Source organism: Zingiber officinale, chromosome 2B (genome assembly GCF_018446385.1).
Source record: "Zingiber officinale cultivar Zhangliang chromosome 2B, Zo_v1.1, whole genome shotgun sequence".
Lineage (NCBI taxonomy): Eukaryota > Viridiplantae > Streptophyta > Magnoliopsida > Zingiberales > Zingiberaceae > Zingiber > Zingiber officinale.
In genome coordinates, this window is record NC_055989.1 from 93,113,718 (window position 1) to 93,129,683 (window position 15,966).

At 37.5% G+C, this 15,966-nt stretch overlaps 1 protein-coding gene and 1 pseudogene across 1 annotated transcript; one reads left to right on the forward strand and one right to left on the reverse strand.

Annotated features, from left to right (window-relative positions):
* Positions 1–3,544: 3,544 nt before the first annotated feature.
* Positions 3,545–5,982, forward strand: LOC122048455 (annotated as a pseudogene).
* A 5,265-nt stretch (positions 5,983–11,247) lies between these two features.
* On the reverse strand, positions 11,248–12,490 carry LOC122049290. The gene is made up of 3 exons (XM_042610692.1): positions 11,603–12,490; positions 11,434–11,504; positions 11,248–11,357 (listed from the first exon to the last, which is right to left on the reverse strand). The coding sequence occupies exons 1-3, from the start codon at positions 11,941–11,943 to the stop codon at positions 11,329–11,331; spliced, it is 441 nt and encodes a 146-aa protein (XP_042466626.1). The 5' UTR covers positions 11,944–12,490; the 3' UTR covers positions 11,248–11,328.
* Positions 12,491–15,966: the final 3,476 nt, after the last annotated feature.

A 15,966-nucleotide genomic window follows, 5' to 3' on the forward strand; every position in this document is an offset into this window, starting at 1 on the left:
TATATGTACAAATTTAAATTAATTAGTAATTTTCATATCATAAAATAAATATAAAATACCTATTAACATAATAATAATAATAATAATAATAATAATAATAATAATAATAAACATTAAGAATGTCCCTTGGTTTATAATATAAAATAATGTAAAGGCCAACAAAGTGTTGAAAATAATTTTATAAAGACTCGACATAATATTATTGATAAAAATTAATTCAAAATAATTAAATAAATATTTAAATAGTCTCAAAGTCATGACCTAAGTCTACAAACGAAGAAAAGATAATAAAAAAAGATTAATCGAAAATACTTTAAATGATATTTTTTTATTCTAAATTGGACGGTTAAGGATAAATATTGAAATTAATTATAAATATTTGAATGAGTTTCGATTTGATAAATTATAGATCTCATAGTTCAACATAAGTCAAAAGTTATACACTCTCAAAACTTCTATAGATCATGCTCCGATCATATTACGATTCTATCGATCCTATTCTGATCTACCAATTTTACTCCAATTCTACTACAAAAATCAATTATGCACGAACCAGAATCAATATGTACTTTCTACTATAGGATCATATGATTTAAAATCATGATTTTACAAACTATTACTACATCCGGTGATGACTCTCTCTCTCTCTCTCTCTCTCTCTCTCTCTCTCTCTATATATATATATATATATATATATATATACTCGATTTCTTTGGGAAAAAATGTTCCTTTTACTCTCTCTCCACTTCTGCCTTTTATTCAAAACAATAGCGTACGAATTTTCCCAAATTCTAAATTTCCCTCGCCGCTCTTTCTCTTGCTTTCGTCTCTTCCTTCACCGCTGTCTTCCGTCGCTGCTGACTGAAGTTCCCCAAACCGCACATTAAACACAAAGATGACGCTGGTGTAAAAGCCCCCCTTTCTCCATTCTTGATCGAAAGTCTTTCCCCTTCACTGTCTGTTTTACACACACACACACTACCAAGCACAAGCCATACTTGCTATGCTACCATTTTTTGCTTATATAATTTGCAGGTAACTTGCCAAACATCATTTCCATCTGCATTTCATAACCAATGGTAAATCATTTCATTGTAAGTTGTAATTCCCGATCGTGATCCTAAAGGAATATTAGAAGGAACGAAGGATTTATGCTACAACGTGCAAGGTGTTGGGATATGTCTGATGCAGTGTGTGCTAAAACATGTTTCGTAAATATGCGCAGCGGAAAATACAACAATAATAATTCCTAAATTATTACATCGCACGCACCACACGCATAATGTCAAACATGATTGCATAATTAATTTTTTGCAAAAAGTAAATTTACGCTAGGTGTACCTTACAGATGACCTGTAATGAGAAGGACATCAACCATAGCGACATTGTCGAACATCGCCTCTATTTGTATCTATGTCGAGCTCCTCAAGACAACTCCTTGAGTACAAGCCTCTCCTTCAGAACTTACTAGCCATGAGCGAAGAAGAGAGATTAAGAGGAAGAGGAAGAGAAGCACACAAGGAAGAGATTTCTTCCTTGTGGTGGTCACGACAACAAGGGGAAGGGCTTCCCCTTGTTAGCAGTGGCAAAGAGAGAGGGGAGAGGGAGAGGATAAGAGATATTGGGTAAGGTTTAGAATTTTAGGGTTTATATGGTTTTAAATAGCCTTCTAGCGTAGTTACCTCTACGAGTATTTAAATATTTCCTCTATAATATATTTTCTCCTAATTAATCTTCATATACGATTGAAATTTTTAAATTTATTTTAAGCTAACTATGTCATTCTCTAGTAATGGAAGAAACCTGTGATGCTAATCAGCTATACATTCCCCAAGTGGCTGAAGATCGAAAACCATGAATTGGGATGGAATTTGCATCATTGGAGGAGACATATTCATTCTATAACTAATATGCACATGAAGCTAGATTTAGTACAAGATTAGGCAACAACAAGAAAAATAAGAGGACAAATGAAGTTGGATGGAAATAATTTGTATGGTTTAAAGAAGGACATACAGATGATAAACGAAAAAAAGAAGCACAAGTTGACAGTATAAAGGAAAGAGCACGTGGCGAAGTAAGCACTGGATGTAGGTCAAAACTTTCATTTGTTAAAGAACAGACCGGGCCAATTTGGATTATCACAAAATTTATGGAAAGTCATAATCATCTACTCTCCACTCCTTCAAATGTGCATTTGCTACGCTCATATCGGCATATTTCTGCAGCCAAGAAAGTATTAACTCAACAGTTTTCAGAGGCTAATGTGTCAACTTGTCAACAAATTCGAATATTAGAGATAAATTATAGAGGGTATGAGCATCTAGGTTGCACAAAAAGAGATATTAGAAACTTTGAGAAAGAGCTAAGGGATAAACAAAAGGGTATTGATGTCGAAACACCGATCGAGTTATTTATAATTGAGAAAGAGAAGAATTCAATGTTTTTCTATGATTATGAGACTGATTCAACTGAAAGATTCACTAGGTGTTTTTGGGTGGATCATGTATCAAGGAGGGCATGTATAATAATATTGGTACTGGTGTTTGAGATTGAGAGTGTGGTAGATGATTTTCCTATAGATTACATTAAGGGTCATCTCACTGTGTCTCTATTTGTTTTCGTCAATACTAGATGAACTAATCAAATCAATCATACCCAAGAGAAACCTCCTTGATGTATGTTTTTTGGAAATGAGAGTGTTACTTGATGGGAGTGTAATTAAATTAAATTCAAAGATCAAGTCATGGAGAAAAACTTCAAGGTAAAAATGTTTTATGATAAGTAGAACAAAAATTGCAATGTATTAAATATAATTTTAGTAATAAGAAAAGAATAGATATAATAGTTAAGATGTATTTGAAATTATTAGGATCTAATTCAGCAAGAAATGAGGATTAGTAAAGGCATTATTAGCTGGATGAAAAATGAGTGGTTGAATTTAAGAGAAGCCTTCTTGAGTCTTGCGTGATTGCTGAGTGCCACTTGGACTACAAGAAATTTTTTATAAGATTGTGGTATCATACTTTATGGATTGAATGTTAGGCTATTAGGAAGCAACACATAAACAAGTAGCAAAGATGAAAAACACTAAGATGGATGTGTCGAGTTACTAGAAAGTATATAATAAGAAATATCAATATCGAGAATAATTAGGCATAATTTAATAAATGAGAAAATGAAAAATAGGTTGAGATGGTATGGATGTGTTCAAAGGTGAATAGATTGTATAGTTAGAAGAGTTAAATCTATTAGAGAGAAAGCTGTAATATATAATGGATAGAGGAAGGCTAAAGAACATATTAATCTATTAAAAATATTATTTCATTGATTTGAATCTTAATAATTAATGGAGCTTCATGAAGGAATAAGATACATGTAGCAGACAACATATAATTGGAACAAATATGAAGAGTTGATTTTGATGATGTGCTCTTGATTATTCTGTTAGCCCCTGCTCTTATTTGTTAACTAAAAGCTGTTTATCTGGTAGTGGAGGTAGAGACTCATTATTTCACAACTTATTGTACCTTCCACATGGTCCATGATGAAGTTTATTGTTGAGGACTTTGAGAAAGCTATTTTCCGACTATGCATTTTTTTGTTCATTGGTGCTGCAAGTTTGCAACGTTCTGTATTTTCAAGGAAATTCTGTTGATCATTTGTCCTGCTAATTTAGTGAGTAATTTCCTTATCTCACTGCAAATTTATATGTTTAAATTTGTCAAATGAAAGATTATTTTTGATAACTGGAATTGTTTAACTTAGGGCTAAGTAATTGGAGAAGAAGCTTTTGTTCGAATAGCTCCAACTATTGCAGGCGTGGCAGACATATCAACAGCACACCATCTCTTTAAGGCACTGGTCGGAGATGAAGAAGGCATCTCTTATAGTTTATGGACAACATATCTTTCTGAACTTTTGAAGTATGTCTGAACTTTTAATTTGTGTGCAAATACATTTATTAACAGTCTATTTGCATGACTGCATCTAGTTCATAATACATCATTCTGTCAGCCATATTGCTCTGGATATATAGCTTGCTGATGTTTATTTCGATGGGGAAGACTTGTATTCTTTCCCTATTATGTTTCATTTCATCCAAGTTTGTTTTCTCTGTACTTTGTAATTCTCTTTTAACTAAACAATCTATGTTTTTTTAGTTCTCTTTTCACTAAACACTTGCTTGTACTTTGTAAAAAGGGTACATCAGGCAAGACAATCATACGAAAACAGAGACAATGTGCTGCCCAATGAGCAACTTTTGTGCATTGGCTCAAGCAGGAGGCGGCCTGTTTTAAAATGGGAGGATAACATTGCATGGCCTGGAAATCTGACTCTAACTGATAGGGCATTATATTTTGAGGTAAACAACCTTTCTTTTTGGATGAATCAACTGTCTTTTTCCAAGGACCAGCATGGTTGACATTTCTCATTCTTGCTGAGGACCAATACCCTGGCTGGGAATGAGACTTTAGACCTGGTTATTGTCTGCTAAGTAATTACATTTGTGACATTAGGTTGCACATATATGTTACTTTCTCAAGGTTGTAGTATGCTGTCATGCTTATTTGCCTGCTGAACTCTTCTCATTGCGAACACTTGCATATGTGTATGTCTTTTTTCTATAATTATAATGTAATTTGATTTGGATGAAAATAGACAACTCTAGTATATTTGACAGTCATTTTTTAGCCAACTTATTGAGATATTAGCCCAACTGTCTTTTCAATTCCATTGATATTGGCAGGCCATTGGACTGACAGGTACTAAAAAATCAGTGAGATTGGAACTCATGCATCATGGTTCACGGGTTGATAAAACAAAAGTTGGACCACTTGAGTCAAAAAATTTTGATTCTGCTGTATCTGTTACTAGTGGCCTCAAGTGAGTAAATTTTATATGCTTACACATCTATTTCCATTCTCCCTTGATGCATTATGATATAAAGTGCATAAACTTGTTTTAGATTCTAATCCATGTTCGGCCATAATGTAGCTTACAGTACATTGTCATGAACATAAAAACATCAATAAGTATTTTGAACGTGATTAGTATTAACTCAAAATATAAATTTTGGACATTTAGATTTCTCTTTTAGCTTCACATTGAATTGTGATAGCCTTACAGGTTATTAAAGTTTTGCTTTCTATACACCTGACTTTATCATAGTTCTGACATCATATTATATCAGTTCAGTTGGATCCTTGAATTTATTGATTTGGGTGGTGAAATTAGACAAGACGTTTTGCATGCTTCCATTAATGAAATTATCTCAATGTATGAGTTTGTACGTGATTATGGACCAAGTGATGATGACCCATTAATCCATTATGTATATGGTTCTCATAAAGGAAGGAGACGAGTTATTAGAAGTACAGCAAACAGTGTAGCAAGGTTACAAACTTACAATGTCTTCAGTTTATAAGAAGACTGTCAGAGGATCCAGCTAAACTGGCGCAGTTCTCATATTTACGGACTTTTCCTAATGGTGAAGTGGTTTTGCAGACTTTAGCTTTAAGTTTTTGGGGTGGGCCACTGATAACAAAGTTTGAGCGAACAAATTATCAACGAGTTGAGTGGAGTAGATCTGTTGAAGACCTTTCTGATGTTAGTATTCATGTGTTTGACATAGATGGAAGTGTGTACTTGCGCAAGTGGATGAAATCACCAAGTTGGTCAGATAACATGTCGGTCACCTTCTGGAGGAATTCTTTAGTTAAACGTGGGATTGTGTTGGCAAAAAACCTTGTTGTAGGTGATCTAAGTTTTGTTGAGAGGGCAGCATTGACATGCAAAGTGAAAAGTCGAATAGTGGAGAAGACTCGAGCAACAATTGATGCAGCTATGATCAAAGGAATCCCAAGCAATATTGATCTTTTCAAGGTATTAATTTCTCCATCTATGAACTCTTTAATGGTTTTACTGGTAGAAAATCTGTGTTTTACACTGACTAAGCTTCTACCTTATGAAGTGCTATAGTGTGTGTCATATGAATAAACATAATGAGCATGTGGAGCTAAATAAGACAATTAATCATCGTGCCTTAGATAAAGCATGAAATGTAATACATATTCAGAGGATCAGATCCTTAAGCATGTTGAAATTACCATCATGCCAGCTCAATTAATGTCCAAGTAAAATAATGTGTAAAGTAATAATTGAATCTTTGAATGCCACATTTACTTGGCTAATTATATATATTCTTGTGGTTGTGTTTTGTCCATATATAATTAACCTTATCTCTTGCTTTATTCACCATTAGAATAGGAAGACTGAATTTTCCTATGTGCTTTACCTTATCCACTTACACTGGGTTTAGGCAGGGACTCATTCTTGCAGTTTGGTAATAAAAAAAATCACTTGGTTCAAATTTATGGAACTTTGCTAGTATCCTTGTACTTTCTCATCAAATCCAGTACATAGAGTCATGAAATTTGAGGCATACTCGCTAGGAGAATAACAACTCTAGTTATGTCATTTTTGATTCAAATATATCCAGGCACTCACTGGATTTGGTTCAAGAAAACCAGGGTTATGGTCATTCCCATTCTTGTTTAGCACTGGCACTCCTAATGTGCACTGATTAATATTCCTATTATCTAAAACCCATTTCTAAGGTATGAGGCATTATCATCTAAACAAAGACAAATATCAGCACCGCACCACCTGGAAATATAAGTTTTACTTATCTGTTTGTATGTATAATTGTATATATCTCTTAGACCGAATCAAAAAGGATTGTTAGATAAAAAATTTACAAGTTAATTAATGATCTCATGTGTCTAATTTTCTCTTAACCATATTAATATATATCCCTCATTAATGAGTTGGATTAGAAAGCCCAAATCCAACCTATTATCTCTTAACAAAAAAATTAGCCTATTAACTCCTTGGTTTGGTTGACAACTAAACCAAGTTAGTTTATGACTAATTCATGATTAAATCAAATATGGTCCAACTCTTCCATAATAGATGTGGCTCATCCACGCTTCCATTGTGACAAATATTTCTATATTTGTTTTATGTATGGTCCAACCAAACATTTATCTATTGATCTAAGAATCCTATTCTTTAACTTGTTTAATGTCTTTTAGAGACTCGTTAGTGCATGTGACCTAATAGGTTCCCGGTTTATCTTGGTCATCTATAATTAACTAATTAATTATAGAACGATCATGAGTGGCACCTAGTAGTACATCATGATCCCCAATTAGCCAAAAAATCATAATTGATCTTAAAATTAATTCTAAATCCTTCAGCAGCTACAGTGAGTCGTGCCTCGTTCTTTTCACTCGTCTTATACCCACTTGGTTCAGGACATTGTCTATGTATCTTATTCCCACTAGCTAACTACTTCACACCTAGCCCAAGTAATACTTTCTCGTTCTGCGGATTCAAATTACTTTATATATATACAAGAGTCTTGCACTCTTAACATGTGATGTTTTGGCCAAAGACTGTGAGTAATAATCCAATGAGTGCCTATAGGGTATACATCTCCTCGCAAGGAGCGGTGAATCCTATGTGGGCTATCCAAACACCTTCAGACACTTCAAATTATACCCAATCATCCCGGGTCCATATCTCAATGAGATGCTTGCTTAAAATGTCAAAGCATAAGTCTCCATAACCAAGATGACTTATAAACCTTAAGTCGAAGGAAACTTGCACTCGTGCTGTAGTAAGAACTTCACAGATATATCTATATATATGTAGAGAACCATATAAAGTCTTATAACAAATCACTCCAATGAACTAGTTACCATAACCAATATCTCCAACTAGTGAGAAATAGCTACTTAGTCGAACCAAGAAGTATAACTCATGCTAGTCTTACAGAATTGATGGTGTCCGAATACATCAATTCGACAACTAGGAAAATTTTAATATATTCATAATTGCACATGTAGAGATAATCACTAGTTGCGATCCAATAAAAAATTCTCTCATGCTATGAATTATATTACGAACATTCAGTAAATGAGTTTAAGACAATCAAACATATAATATGCACTCAAATAGTGAATTTATACTTATCAAATAAATAGAAAAAAAATCTTAAAGGGATTGCCTTAGGACATTCCTTAAGTTCTAACATAAGCTTCCATATTCGTAAAGGAATATCTTTAAAGTGGACTCATGAGTAGCATCTACTCTCGAAGAACTAGTGTATAACGTCCTTAAAATGATTAACTTATGTAGATGCTTCTATCCATGTGTCATAAACACCTGGCTACTAACCAATAAAGCTAAATATGTTTTGCCCTGTATTATATATATCACTTAGAATCATGTATAAACAATACATATTATAAATAGAGGAAATTAAAACTACGAAGAAGCTACAATGATGTTACAATGATATAGTAGGCTAACCATCGAAGTAGCTACTACATCATTGTAGTTGCTACACCTTCGAAGTTGTTGCTACAATGTTGTAACAGCTAGCCGTCGATGTAGCTGCAACACCGTTGTAGTAGTTACCTATTGAAGTAGCTGCTACAATATTGTAGCAGCTACCTGTCGAAGTAACTACTACACCGTTCTAGCAGTTAACTTTTCAATTAGCTGCTACAACGTTGTAGTAGTTAGCCGTCCAAGTTACTGCTACACCATTATAGCAGTTACCTGTCGAAGTAGCTACAACAACATTGTAGCAGCTAGCCGTCGAAGTAACTGCTATAAGTTGTAGCAGTTATCTATCAAATTAGCTGTTGCACCGTTATAGCATCTAGTCGTCGGCTTTTGTCCAACCGATCGTATATTAGGATCTTTGTATGATGCTAAGTATTCCTAGGTTCGCCTAAGCTTTGATCGAAGCGTATTTAGGAGGCCTTATGTTCGATTGGCCTCTGTCCGACTAATTGTATATTAGGAGTCTGCTAAGGTTTAAGTACCTCGAGCCTGGACGACCTCCTAACCGGTCAAGCTTCCTTGAACCGATCGAGCGCATTCAAGAAGCGTTATATTCGATCGGCCTCTATCTGGCCGATTGTAGATTAGGAGTTTGCTAAGGTTTAACTATCTCGAGCTCGGACGACCTCTTAACCAGTCGAGCCTCCCTTAACTGATCGAGCACATTCAGGAAGCCTTATGTTCGATCAACCTCTGTTTGGCCAATCGTATATTAGGAGTCTGCTAAGGTTTAAGTATCTCGAGCCCAAACGACCTCCTAACCGGTCGAGCCTCCCTGAATTTTTCCTTAGTCTTAAAGTACTGTTGCTTTCTTAGATCTGTTCGAGCTTGTGGCCGGCCGACCTTATCCGAGCATCCTACTCTGGGACCATGTGGGCTAGACTCAGGAACTTTGTTGCTGGGGAACCCCCGTCTTATGTAAGGAATATTCCTTTAATTTAACTTTGACCCAGATTTTTGACCGTCACATTACTTTGACTTTGACTACCGTGTCATCCTCTCCATCCAGTTGATAAACATTGATCGTTCCCGAAACTTCATATCGGCTACAGTCATCATGTGACCCCCATCCTGTGTCTCATGACCTGATTAAAAAGGGGGATTTGACCTTGGTTCGTTCTCGCTACACTGATCTTACCTTTTCTTTCTCCATCTTCTCCTGGGTATATTATCGAGAGCTATGAATTTATATTTTCCTCCTTGGGCTCATCTATTATTTGAGAAAGAGTGATCCCTAGCAGAGGTGATGCAAGCTCTGGATCTTCATCACTCATAACAACTAGAACTTGAAGTGCGTCTATCTGCTGCTCATTCCCAAATTTGAGCCGAGGTTGCCTTAAGGGAAAAAGCTATTTGAACTTAGAGCAAAGGACCGCCGAATTGGATGACTTGGGATTGAAGCATGCTTCCGCTATCACCATCCTGACAAAGAAGACCCAAGCAAATGGACGACTTATATCACAACAGCAGCAAGCAAATAAATTGAGGTCCTTACAAGCTGAATTAAATCGAGCCAACTCGAAGATAGTCTCCCTTTCACAGACCTGTAAAGTCAGTCTCATAAACATCGGAGGATGGAGCAAGCGTCTCATCTTTGTCCAAGCTGTTATTCAACCACACACTCCTATTTGGGGAGGAGGAATAATCCGACACCTTCATGAAGCACCGAAACAACTATTAAAGCGACCATCGATCTATTAGAAAACATAAAATTCTAGGGTTTGTACATATTATAAATCATATTAATATATAACAGGATTAGAGGAAATTACAACATATTTTAAAACGACTTGCCATCAAATGGTTTGTGGAAAATAATATTTGGCAAATTTCCTGCAAATTTATAACAAAAAATAGTAATAAAAGGTTTATTGAAGTCTTTAACTAGTTGTTATAACGTGCAACAGTTAAATGTATAAGTAGCTGCTACAACGTGTAGCAACTAGTTATCAAAGTAACTGCTAAACCTTTTAGCATAAATCATATAATTGAAATGACTTATCATCTAATGGAATATGGAAAATTGAAGCTCCATAAATTGGCAAGTTTGCTACAAATTATATAACCAATAAAATTAAATATTATCAAAAAAATAATTAAGATTATAAGATAGTATGTTGTCCCCTTTAGCAACTACTATCAATAAGCTGCTACACGTTGTAGCAGCTAGTGCCGATTAGCTGCTACAACGTGTAGCAGTTACTCTATAGTAGTAACTTTATGTTGTAGCTGCTATACATTGTAGTAGCAGCTACTGCCGATTAGCTGCTACAACGTTATAATAGCTACTGCAAATTAAAAACAATTTAAATAATTTTTCCCAAGTTGATATACATAACAAAAATATTTTTAGGGGTAATATTAGCTAGAAAATGTAGCTGCTACAAAAACAAGTTATCAAGTGGCAGCTACACGTTGTAGCAGCTACATGGATAGTTAGCTGCTACAAGATGTAGCAGCTAACTGTCGAAGTAGCTGCTACAACTTGTAGCGGCTAACTGTCCAAGTGGTTGCAGGTGTTTGTAGCAGCAACAATCGACTCGTTGCTACAATGTGCACTAGCCAGCTTGAAAATACATTGACAGGTGATTTATAATAGATTAATCCAGCTTTTATTTGTCCCTTATAGCAGCTACTACCGATTAGTTATTACAACGTATAGTAGCTACTCGATATTAGCTGCTACACCTTGTAATAGCTTGATAAGATATTTACAATAATTTTACAAAATATTTACACCACCTAGGCAAAATTGATGGGATAACTTGAATTGCAATCAGTTTTACAATAATTTTACACCACCAACTTGTCATTAATTCAGTGAAGGAATAACAATGTAAGATTTAGAGTAGAAGGAAAACCATCTGTAATAAGTAATAACCACTCACCAAGAGTTTGGTCAACCTAGCTTTATAACTCAAAGGGCAAGTTGTTAGAACCTATAATAACACAGATAATTTTAAGATAAAATTTATTAGGATACAGTAATATAGTTAAATAAAACTTTGAAAGTACCAGCTATTGATGTCAAATCTTCTTCATATGATTCATCATCGTTGGTATTATCTTTATCTGTAGCAGTTGATCTGACAATCGACTCGTCATCAAATTTACTATTAATGAATAAAAATCATTGATTCAAGAATAACATTGTACTACAAATGCATAATTAATGGGTGCATACCCTTGCTGCAATAATGGATAGTTGAGCTTGTCGTGTGAGACACCTTGGTGACCATATCCATGACATAGCCTGGACTTTGAGGTAGACATCTCTTTTAAAGATTTCAATCTTTTCCCACAGTCTTTTGCCCTTACTAAAGAAGGATCAACAATAGAGGGGGCCCCATCGATAGCTTTCTTCCTTTGACTTTGATTGTCACATTTTCTACTAATGTTCATCTCTTGAATTTTATTGTATATACAATCAAATTGTTCATCCAAGAAGTTTGTCCCCTCATCAGTCAAAGATGCATCATCGATCACTACTGAAGCTTTATAGGATAACCTCCAGTGTCTTGACATCAAATTCGCATCTGAACTGCCAATGAAAGTTTGTTCACCAAAAGCATAAATTGCCCCAACTTTCTCATTTTTTGTTCATCTGTTGAGTATGTACTTATTAGGCAGTAGAAACACTTGGTTGATATAGAAAAAAGCTAACATATGCTTATATGGAATGCCCTCGAATTCAAATTTTCTATAACTACAGGATATATACTCTGTATGTTTGTCATATGTGATGGCCCTTGGTTTTGAGGATGAACCACTTTGAAAATTCATGACATGATAACCAACTAATTCATCACCTGTAGATGCTTGTACATATAATAACCATTAAACTCATTTTACTTTAAAAACCCAACCATTTTTTTTTGTGTACACCTTAATTATTTTAGTTTCCATAGGCCAGTTTATCTTAATCTTTGGATGCTCGATAATATCAATATGGTCAGCAACTAACTCATTGTGTCTTTGTCAACTTATTAATGATAGATCATTTGGAGCGATAGAGGGGGGGTGAATATCGCGCGCTTTTAAAAACTATTCTTTTCTTTTAAATCAAAGTCGTGCAGCGGAAATAAGAAAAGGGACACATTTGTTTACTTCGTTCGGAGCCTAGCTCGACTCCTACTCGAAGGTCCGCGGTCCTTGACCGCACCGATGGACAAAGCACTAAAACTCTTCTTTCCGAAATTCTTCGGAAAAAAGTAGATCGTACAATGGAGCAAGATAGTAATAACCTACTATCTTGCTTAAATGAATTACAAATACAAGCGTAAAATAAAGTTTACCGACAAGTGAATTAAAGATGTAGCTTAGGTCGGCACTTCTGCACAATGTAGCTTGCTGCACAGATGAAGACGAGTCGTTTTTAGAGCAGGAGTTTTTGATCAGAAAGTTATCTATTGCTTCTGACCTCGAGCCTGTTTTTATAGGAGTACTGTAGGTTCGGTCGACTGATCCCTCTATTCGGTCGGCCGAACCAGCTCCGATCCCCTCCAGCTGGAGTCTGACGCTGGCTCAATCCTCTGGCAATAAATGGTCTTTAAGGGTTCGGTCGACCGATCCCTATGTTCGGTCGACCGAACAGGATCCTTCCCTGTTCGTCAAGATTTGTCGTGTTCTGCATTTACTGCATCATTAATACTGATTGTTCGGTCGACCGATCAGCTTAAATTCCTTTTGCTTTTGATCGTTGCTAACAGAACTGATCTGTGCTGAGTCAACTTGGTTCGGTCGACCGATCCCTCTGTTCGGTCGACCGATCCTGCTAAACCTGCAACACAGAGTTAAGCAAAGTATCCCTGCAACACAATGGTTAGAACAGTAATATAATGCATGAGTAATATAAAAGACAGTAGGACTGTCTTGATCTCAACTTGGAAACTTTCCCGGTTTCTTCAGTTGGATCAGCGACCTTAGGTTGTTCCCTTCGGAAACTCGACCTCACTGTCGCTCCTCCAGTTGCTTACCTTAACTTACCTGCCAAACATGATCCTCCAGACATGTTTGGACTTTTGCCTGCTCAGTGTCTGATCACCTGATCCACTAAAACTTTTCCTGCAATACCATATTAGCCAACAGCAATAATAGTAATACAGAAAACAATGGTAAACCTAAACCTAGATTTATCGAGATCCGCTGGTCCGGTTGACCGCGCGCAGTCGACCGGAAACCATCCGATCAACCTTGCTTGGAGTTCACTCCTCCAAGACTTCTCATTACCTAAGGTTACCACCCCCTAGGATTTTCTCAACCTGGCTTCACTCACCAGGACTCAGTATTCGGCTACCCAGGGATCAAGTCCTCCAGACCTATCCACCTGGCTTCCACGATATACAGAGATTTCTCCCCTTGCTTAGCCTACAACTAGGACTCAGTATTCGGTTATCCAGGGATCAAGTCCTCCAGACCTATCCACCTGGCTTCCACGATATACCGAGATTTCCCTCCTTGCCTAGCCTACAACTAAGACTTCCCTTGATCAAGCACCATACTTAAACATACTTAAACATATTTGTCTGACATTAAAACCTTGGAGATCGATTGCACCAACAATTAAGACCTGGATGTCCCAACTGAGCATGAATAAGAAGTGGAGATGCCGCCGCCGAACCAACAAAAGAGGGTTGTTGAAGCCGATATAGGCCATGAGATTCACATCCGAAGCCAATCATCCTCCCCGTACTCCGGTCCTGTAAGGAAACAGACGTGTTAGTAAAAGAAATGGCACAATCAAGAGATCGAGTAAGTTGACTTATCGACAATAAATTAAAGGGAGCTCCGGGAACATAAAGAACATTATGAATTGAAAGAGATGAAGAAGGATGAACAATACCAATACCCTGAGATTGAGTTTGGGAACCATTGGCCATGGTGACCATTGGTAAATTACCAGAAGTAGTGAGAGAGGAAAAAAGGGATTTATTACCAGTGATATATTGGTGGCCCCAGAATCAAGAACCCAAGGACCCGAAAAACGAGATATGCCAGCAAAGGAAGTACCAGCGCCTGCAATGGTAGCAGTGGAACCCGAAGCCTATCGATCCTCAAACCATTTCAGAAAGTCAGTATAGGAAGGTGTTGAAGTCGAATCAGGTGTTAACTGTGAAGTGGAAGCTGAAGGAGCAACAGAACTCTGAACAATATGAGCAGCATGAGGAGGACGACCATGTAGACTCCAGCACTTATCAATCGTGTGTCCCGGTTGGTGGCAATGATCACACCAAGGACGTCCTTTGCCACCCTTGCGAGGTGGAGGTCCTTTGTGTCGAGAGACCAAAGCTGACGAGTCGACAGGAACAGAAGAAGGCATCGTCAAGACTTTGGCCGGGACACGGAGAAGAGTCGCTCAGGTATTGTCCATGGTAGCTTCTGTGGGGCTGCCCAGGATCTGATCACGGACATGAGAATAATTTGTGGGCAGACCATATAAAGCCAAAGACAAAAAATTTCTTCCGATTTTCAAGCTCTTCAACAGGATTGGCCGCAAGTGAGAGCAGTTCATTGAAGTCACAAAGAAGGCTAGAGACTGAACCCAGATAAGTTGACATTGAATCCTTAATCTGATGCGTGCTGAGGATGGTCATGAGATCTTCACAAACTTGATAGAGGCGCCGAGAGGTGTTTGTAAAGAGTTGTTGAGCCTGTGTCCAAACAGATTTGCAGGTTTTGTGAGTACGGAAGACATTCCTAAGAGATGGATAGATGGTGGCTCGGATAATACAACACAACTGAGCATCAACTTTCTTCCACAGAGGACGATCGGCGACTTGAATATCTTCTTCAGTTTGAGTGAGATGTGTCTCATAACCCTGTCCAACAAGCCAAAGCTCAATGTGAGATGCCCAGGAGATATAATTTTTACCGTCCAACTGCTCGGAAGAAAATGGTGTAGTGATATGGTTAGTAAAGATTGAGGCATCTGGTTTTGGGGCGCCGGACGTAGCCATGAATAAAGCTTGTTGGCTGCTGGTGACAGGGCAGAAGAAAAAACCAACAGCGGCAGAGGTTGCTTGGAAGAAAGGAAGCTCGGCGTCGCAAGAGGGAAGAGAGCGGCGGAAGATCGGCGCGAGAGGAGAAGCTTTAGCTCATGGGAACGGCGGCGGCAAGCTTCTGTTGTCCGAGAGTTGATGAAGATGGCGACATCAGGAGATAAAGCTTCTGTTGTCCGAGAGTTGATGAAGATGGCGACATCAGGAGATGAAAAACACCGAAGAGGGTGGTGCAAGCTCGGCGGCTACAAGTAGTAGGTGGTGCGGCGTGCTCCACAGGCACGAGAGGGAGGCGGAAGCTCGACGGCTACGAGCAGTGGGTGGTGCGGCGTGCTCCACAAGCGCGAGAGGGAGGCGAAAAGAAATTAGGGCACTGTGTGGACGACATCAGAGTTGACGGCTCGTGTGGAATATCACCGGCATCCAAGATCATCCGGGGGATGGCGTCGCGGCGATCTTGTGGAGAAAAGGAAAAACTAGGGCACAGTAAGGAAAGACGGCGGGGAAGAGGAAAGAAATTAGGATTTTGGCTCTGATACCATGTTCAAAG